This window comes from Triticum aestivum, chromosome 7A, assembly GCF_018294505.1.
Source record: "Triticum aestivum cultivar Chinese Spring chromosome 7A, IWGSC CS RefSeq v2.1, whole genome shotgun sequence".
Taxonomy (NCBI): Eukaryota; Viridiplantae; Streptophyta; class Magnoliopsida; order Poales; family Poaceae; genus Triticum; species Triticum aestivum.
In genome coordinates, this window is record NC_057812.1 from 705,481,377 (window position 1) to 705,489,448 (window position 8,072).

The 8,072-nt window shown below is 44.6% G+C and overlaps 1 protein-coding gene across 1 annotated transcript in view; it reads right to left on the minus strand.

Moving 5' to 3' along the window:
• LOC123146839 (uncharacterized) overlaps positions 1-5,160 on the minus strand; it is a 10,150-nt gene extending 4,990 nt beyond the window's left edge. Inside the window, exon 1 of the mRNA XM_044566114.1 lies at positions 3,846-5,160. Coding sequence (XP_044422049.1) covers positions 3,850-5,043 — 1,194 coding nt within the window. The 5' untranslated portion in view covers positions 5,044-5,160 and the 3' untranslated portion in view covers positions 3,846-3,849. The remainder of the gene's footprint in view (positions 1-3,845) is intronic.
• Positions 5,161-8,072: the final 2,912 nt, after the last annotated feature.

Consider the following 8,072-nt stretch of genomic DNA (forward strand, 5'->3'; position numbering starts at 1 on the left):
ATTTTCCCCCTTCAGTGGCCCTAGCCGCCTTCCTCATAGAAGCCGCTGGGTTGACCCCGAAGGCCGAATTCAATGGTAGAGAAGGCTTTAATAATTTTTTTGCCTCTTTTGCCTATGTCATTCTCAGTACTCCCTCCGTCCCGAATTACTTGACGCGGAAATGGATGTATCTAGACATATTTTTACCATTATATCCTTTCCGTGACAAGTAATTCGTATCCATTTTTGCGACAAGTAATCCTGGACAGAGGGAGTATTTGTTTAGTCTTACCTATTCTGGTTATCACTCGGAGATAAGGGGTGTGCGTTCAATCTTCCGTTCAGTCAGTTTGATATAAGGCTCTAATAAGTTTGTTCATTCTTCAGTTTGTGAGCTACAATCATTTTTTTCAGTTTGAGTAAAAGTAACCAATTACAACTTACTTCAGTGAATGTTTAGTCATTGTTAGTTCTCTGTCATGTTCAGGTTTTCATTCCTTTCCACTTCAGCTTTCCTAGGACGTATCTAAACTACCGGTTTTGTCCATGACCAAACTAAACTATAAGGTTTTGATTCTTTAATTAAATCCTTCATTTTTTTTTGCTTTCTACTTCAAGGCTTATGCATTCTTTACTGTACCTTTCCAGCTCCTCATTCTTCTTGGTTCTTCGGTCATCATTTTTGTGAATGTTCGGTGTTCTTTTAGTATGCATCGCTCAGTCCTAACACCATCGAAGCCTACACCCTGCAGGTTCTATTATAAGTTAGTTCTTGTTCAATGTTCAGTCCTATAGTATTTTAATCTTCAATTTCATTATATTTTACTTCTTTATTTTTAATTTTTCCTAGGAAGGAGGTCTTTCAGTCTTCTATTGATGGTATTTTTCATTTGTTTCTCTGACATCCTTTCTGTCTATCTATCTTTCAGGTCTTTACTAGCAAGTATCTAACTGAGCTTGCTCATCTATTTACCTTAGGATCCAGTATCAGCCTAAATAGTTAACTTATCTATGGGTGCTTAGACTTTCAGTTATAGAATATCAAGGCAAAGAACAGTAGTAGCTGACATTGACTATACATGTCCATTATTTATTTATTTCTTGACAAATGCCATGCAGGCATGCCGAGTCGGCTACGAAGACTCTAACAAGGATGTCAAGAGTCAGTCCCTCTTCGCATCTCTATCAAATCACTTGAAAACATCATTGGTACATGTTGTGGTCAGCCGTAATACACCGTGCAACACATTCCTCAGTCTTTTTGCCTCGTTCGTCTTTCATTTTATTAATATTTCATCAGCCTTTGTTCCTCAGTCTATCCTGCAAAATTGACAGCTATTTGTAGGCGACCACACTTTATTTATAGTACTTATCATCTAGCATTATCTCGCAGCTGAGATTGAGTATGAATGTTCAGTCCTTCAGTTAGTTTTCATTCTAGGAATTCTTCAGTCACCATTAATTCTTCTTTTCATTCTTCATCAGGATTGGATGTGTTTTATTATCTTTATTCAGTTCTTATCATTTTTCTCGTTAACCAGTTTTTTGGCACCACATTTGATGATGGATATCAATAGACCCTGCCCCATAGGGAGAGGCTAGAGGAATCAGAAAAGACTTCTCTCTGTCCAGAAGTATTAAATATTTATTTTGTTGGCTTTGCATTCTTTATCTTTGCCTCTCTACGTATATTTGTTTCATGTAAGTGACTAAGTTTATACTTGTTATTCCTTGATTCAAATTTAAAAAGAACATATTGTATTTTCAGAGGAGTTCTAAATTACATCCTTGTGTTCTACATGCTTGTGTTCATATAGCATTATTCAGATTTCATCCTTTTCTTCAGTTTAAGGCTGTTTTAGATGAACTTGGTTTTTGCTACATCTAATTTCAGGTGCTTCAAGAAAGGCTGGCAAAAAGTTGTGTGAAGGGCTGATCTGATGTCAAGATCAGGCTGCTCGTTCTTGCAACCTTCTATTAAAACGAATGCCGTTTTGTTATCTCATTGTGTCATCTGCTAGCAATTATTTTAGGAAAATTGTTGTTTGTAGCACACTGAAGTCTGTCTTGCGTATTTTCCTTTTGTCGAGCCTGCCTTTTGTGTTATTTTGTTTTGCATCACACCTTGGGATGAAGAACTTAGCTGGAGCTTTCCCCAGCTACCTTTTTGTTACTTTAGGCCTTCTACAACCTAGTCGGCTTTTACGGAGACTTGGAGGTAAACAACTTAGTCTACATGAACTGCGAAACAAAGAAAAACTTGGGCAGCCTAAATTTTGTTTGTTTTAGTTTAACAATGCCCAAACCAGTTACGGCATATGGAGTCGTTAGGGGGGAGGAGTGGCGGACCTCGTCGTTGGAAATTACAAAGCGTTTTCGCTGCCAAAACAAACATTCCATGGTCAACGCCACAAACAATGGTGTCGAGCTATTAGAGGTCAACATTACAATCCATGGCGCTGAGCTCATGATGGGGGTCAATGCAATGGACTATATCATTGAGTTCTAAAAGCTCCATGACGTTGACGCCGGAACCTTTGTTTTGATCGTGAAAACGGTATTTTTTTTTCCAAACCTGAGGTATGTGGCGCAGGAAAATTCAACGCCAGAGAGGTTGGCGTTCAGAGAAAGGGTTAGATTTGGTGTAAGTTTGTGAGGTGGGCCATGGAGAATCAATTTTGTCATTTCTCAACCCTTGGCCAGCGCCGTTGCTGTGCCGCTTCACTGCCCCGGCCATCTCTCTAAATCCTGCTGGAGCTGGTGGGAAGGGGGGGGGGAGTCTAAACTCAATCACAAGTACCGGCATCACCTCCCACCCCACCGCTAGTTTCTTCCTGGCTCGCGGCTCGCAGTCAGCCGCATCGTCTCTGGCTCGTCTCGCCTGACTTGTCTCCACCGTGTCAGGCCGGGGCGTCGGCGGCCCGGGCTCAATCGGACCAATCATTGTCATTCTGCTTTTCCTTGTTTTCTTTTCCGCCTTGTGTCATAGTCCTTGTTATCGTAGTTGCCGTGGCGGCACCATGAGACAATTGTTGCTGGAGTTATTGCTAGCTGTGGTTGCTGGCGTGGATACTGGGGAGATAAGGCGGACACGGAAATTCTCATGGAGATGGGAGAAGACAAGGAGACATTACTGGAAAGTTCGTGGGGAGGCCCCATATTTGACGGCTGCAGCAATTTTTTGGCATGTGAACCGCCACACGACATAGAGATTAATGTTTACATATTTGGCATGCATATGCAGGGAAGACTCCGAAATACGCAGGTGAAATGTTCAAACTATTATCTAAAAGGAAGAAAAAGAAACAGTGCCCCACCTATAACGGATGTTGTGAGGCGGATTCGAATCAAGCTGCCATACAGACCATAGCAGTTAAGCATATTTATAACGAAACAGTATCAAAGATAATATCATAGATGTGCACATGAACACTTCTTCTATTTATAAAAAAGGCAACAAGATGAGATGTGCTTGAATGGCATGCATTTTCGTGAGGTGAGTGAAACAGTTGAAAGGTAAACTGCAACTATCAATCCTTCTACACCTTGACCACACAATATTCCTCGAAAATAATTGTTGATTTCATAAGGCCTAATTAATGTTATAGTGGATGCGTAAGCTATGCCAAAGATCTTTTCTCTTGTCTGAGTCTCTGAAAACATAACAATTTACTTCTAAAAAACACAGCAATTTGAACAAACAAACACAACAACGAATCACAATTAGGTACCGGTGCTTGATTAGCTTCTCCACAAGTACAATATAAATAACCACTAGACAAACAATCAACTGCAGTAATGAACAAGCTGGGAGATAACCATGAAGGGAATGATATAATATAACTAGGATGCAATAGAAAGCTTACCAGTTCATATTGTTGGTGAAGACAATAATGATGGCGGGAAGTTGGTATATATGTGCGCTCGAGAACAACCAAACTTGGAAGGTTCAATAAACATCCTCTCAAGCTGCGCTGTCTTGACATCCAGTGAAAAAAATTCTATCTTTGATGGGGTCCGTGATAAGACTTCGTACGGGCTAGCTTCAGCCCTTAATAGGATCAAGTAATTCTGTGTTGCATAGTCTGTGAAATAATACTGATGCCCATAACCTAGTGAGACTTTCTTCAGCTGGCCAGAACTCTCACCTTCGTTTTGCCCAACCATATAACTAAGAACAGATTCACCACCTTCATCTCCATCATGGATGCCAAACATTCCAAACCTGCCTTCCCCTGCATCGACAATAGCTAATTTTTCGTCCCATTCTCCAGGTGGGAAATCTGCAATGGAGAACTCCATAGTCTTAGTGTCAAGCACGAGCAACTTGTTCTGGTTTAACGGCGAGTCCCAGTAGATGCAGCCACCTGCGAAATGAGGCCTCAGAAAACAGAAAGGGTCACTGACAACGACTATATCCCTCCAGTCCTGGGACGATGAGGCGGCACGCCATTCCCCGGTGCTAGAAGAGAAGACGAGGACGGCCAGATTAATTCCACAACGTGCCATCCAGATCACTCTGAAGTCAGTCTCTTCAGCCTTGTTGGGTGAAATGAGGAAGGGCACACAAAAGCGCCCGAAAAAATTGTTGACCGAGTTCTCCACCGATGCCACTAGATCTTCGGGCACTGGGGGGAGCAGGATGTACCTCCGGTGCAAGGGGTCGCACACCACGAGCTCGGTGAAGATCGGGGGCTCCTCGTCCTTTTCGGGCTTGCGAGCGAGAAGGACGCGGCCGTCGCGGCTGTCGCGGACGCCCCATCTGCAGTAGGAGGGGAGGAAGGAGAAGCTGAAGTCAGCGGCTAGGGCGAGCGCACGGGCGGCAGGCGCGGAGGGGTGAGGCGGCGGAGCGGGATGGAACTGGCTATGCGCGAAGAAGCCGAGGACTAGTGGTGCATGGAGGCGGCGGAAGCTGCGGAGGAAGGAGCCGTCGGTGACGACTCCGCGGAACGTGACGCAGACGGCGGAGGTGTGGGCGAGGTCTTCTGGGGTGGGCAGCCAGAGGAATATCTTCTCCAAGAGGTCGCCGGGGATGTCCGGCAAAGTTTTCTGGCTGGTCTCCATTGGGAAGAGGAGGCCGGGCGAGGGGAGAGCCGGCCGGCGGGGGAGCCGGCCGCCGGAAACCCTCGACGACGACGACGGCTAGACCAGATGGGATCGGGAGTGTTGTGTGCTGCTGGAGTTCAGTTGAGCGATTTTTTGTGCTGCCATCTGGATCTCTGGGTCTTAGAACGGCAAGAATGCGTAGCGGGCCATCTCTGGGCCCATACGGGGCCGTCCTTCATGCCATTTTTTGTTTTGTTCAAACTGCTAGAGTGCCAATTTGGAGAGCATTTAGATTCAGATTTGTATGAGCTCAAAAAAATAGATTCAGTTTTGTATTGGCAAGTCCGGCTGTGCTTTGTAAACATAGTTGAGTGTATGATAGATATTTTTTCTTTACTTTGTATATAGATGAAATAAGTTTCGCCTAGTCAAAATATTTGTCCATCATATATAATGAACTTGTTTGTCTTTCATAAAGGTAAATATGTCTTGTAACAAAACTCAAACGGGCATCTACTCTAAGTTGATTGACCTTGAGTGACATTGGGGGCGGCGAATACCCGGACAAAGATCTTTGGTTGGAGGTGGTCTGGAGGTTGCCATTAGCGACGAGGCCATTTCCATGCTGGCCTCGAGTGAGGTGGGGATGGCGAGTAGTCAGACGAATATCTTTGCTTGGAGGTGGTCTGGGATTGCCATCAACGATGAGACCATTTCCCTACCAACCTCAAGTGAGGTGGGGAGGGCAAGTAGTTGGATGAATGTCTTTGCTTGCAGGTGGTCAGGGATTGTCATCAACGGCGAGGCCATTTCCCTGTCAACCTCGAGTGAGGTAGGGTAGGGAAGGTCAAGGTGTGGAGGAGCTGACTGCCAAGAACCTCGGAACGACAGTACGATAAAGCTTTCTTGCCTTTCTTGGGTGGAGTGGGGCTAGGGGGACTCGTAATTTTCTCATGTCGTTGAAATAGGCATTGCCCAGTCAGTTTTTGTAAGAGCATCTACAGCCGGGCGTCCCAAACCCTCCTCAAACGTATGGACGGCCCACCCGGTCACTGACCGGTCATGAAATTTTGACTCAGACGGACGCCTCAAACGGGCCTCAAAAGTCCGGGCTAACCGGCACCCCACATATCCAGCGCAAATATGGGGCGGATATGGGGGGTGCCCGGGCGCGCCTGGCCCACCTGACCCCACATATATTCATCCCCGTCCGCTCGACGGACCAAACCCTAGGGACTTCACACTCCTCTCCCCTCCACTCCCTCCGCCACCGGAGCTCACCTCTGGCGATTTTCGGCCATCTCCGGCATGGTGGGCATCGGATCTGACTCCGACTAGTCCGGATACGTCAACTGGGGTGTCATCCCGTGCGGGTTGTAGGAGGCAATGGCGGTCCGCATTGCACTCCGCTGCTCCCGGGAGGACAAGCCCAGCCGACGGAAGGATCTGTCCACGTGACTCTATAACGTTAGCTCAACGGGCACTCAGGTCCTCTTGGGCTGGATCATCATGGTCCCGGCAAACGGAAAATCTCTCCTTCCCCATCACCGGTCGGGCGGACTATGAGTCCCACCAGGAACGGGCAGCCCGCCGTGGGAAGGAGAGGATAAGGGCCGCGGAGGCCCGTTTCGCGGCGGAAATGGCGGTTGATGCGGCGGCGCAGGCGGCCTAGAGAAGGACGCCATCCACGCTCGCATTGTGAAGAAACGACAGTGGAGGAACACGCTCGCCCTCGCCCGAAAGCAGAATCAGGCGGTCCGTGTCATTGCCAGACTACCACTTAAGGAGGAGAAGGAGGACAGCGACGGCAAGGACAGCTCCGGCAAGGAGCAGATCCGGCTCGATTCCTACCACATCTTCGACCGGTAGTTCCGCGAGAAATACAACAAGGACGCCAGGAAGGGCAAGTACAGCCGTGGATGATCTCCACCATAGCCAAACATGCCAAATTTTGGTAGTCGGGTGACCTGGGTGACATGTTAGTAATGATGGAGTAGCCGGACGATGTGTGTAATGCATCGACGTAGTTGCATGAGTTTGTATGAATTTGAGATATGATAATTGAGGTGTCCAGTTATGAGAAGGCAAATTTGAGGCTTGACCAGTTAGTGTCCGCGGTCGTGCCCGGGCGCATTCGCTGTCGTTGAAAGTGCCGAATTTAAATAAAAAATTCCATCTATTAATTAAAAAATGTCATCTATTAATTTAAAAATGCCATGTCTTAAAAATTAAAAATATCATCTCTTAATAATTTCAAATGCCATATCTTAATTAAAAATTGACAAATCATAGTAATAAAATATGCCACCTCTTTAAATAAAAAATTCCATCTCTTAATTGAAAATGCAATCTCTTAATTACAAAAATGCCATCTCTTAAAAATAAAAAATGCAGTCTCTTAATAATTTCAAATGACATCTCTTAATAATAAAATATGCCATCTCTTAATACAAAACTGCCATCTCTTAAAAATATACAAATGCTATCTCTTAATAATAAAATATGCCATCTCTTAATACAAAACTGCCATCTCTTTAAAATATAAATATGCCATCTCTAAATATAAAATTGTTATCTCTCAATTAAATATTGCCATCTCTTAATGATAAAAAATGCCATCTCTTAGTACAAAAGTGTCATCTCTTTAAATATAAAAATGTCATCTCTTAATATAAAACTGCCATGTGACATACTTCAAAAAACAATAAACTTCAAAATCAGACCACACAAACACTAAAGTAGGTAAAAGCGGATGGGGCAAATGAGATTCTAATAATCACCGCAGTGCCTAACACAACCTAAAACCAAAGTCTCAAAATGGAATTTTGGTGTACTCCACTTCGAAAAACAATTACCTAAGTTGCACAATTCAGGGACAGCTGGAAAAACAACATCTCCCAAAAATAACCATACAAGGATTACATAAAAGCATTTAGATAGATACACATCAGTTATAACACTAAGATGATTATTTTACGAAGAGATGTGAGACCAGGGGTGGAGAGTAATTGTTTGTGCCTTTGTTAACTATGCTCATGAATGATTCG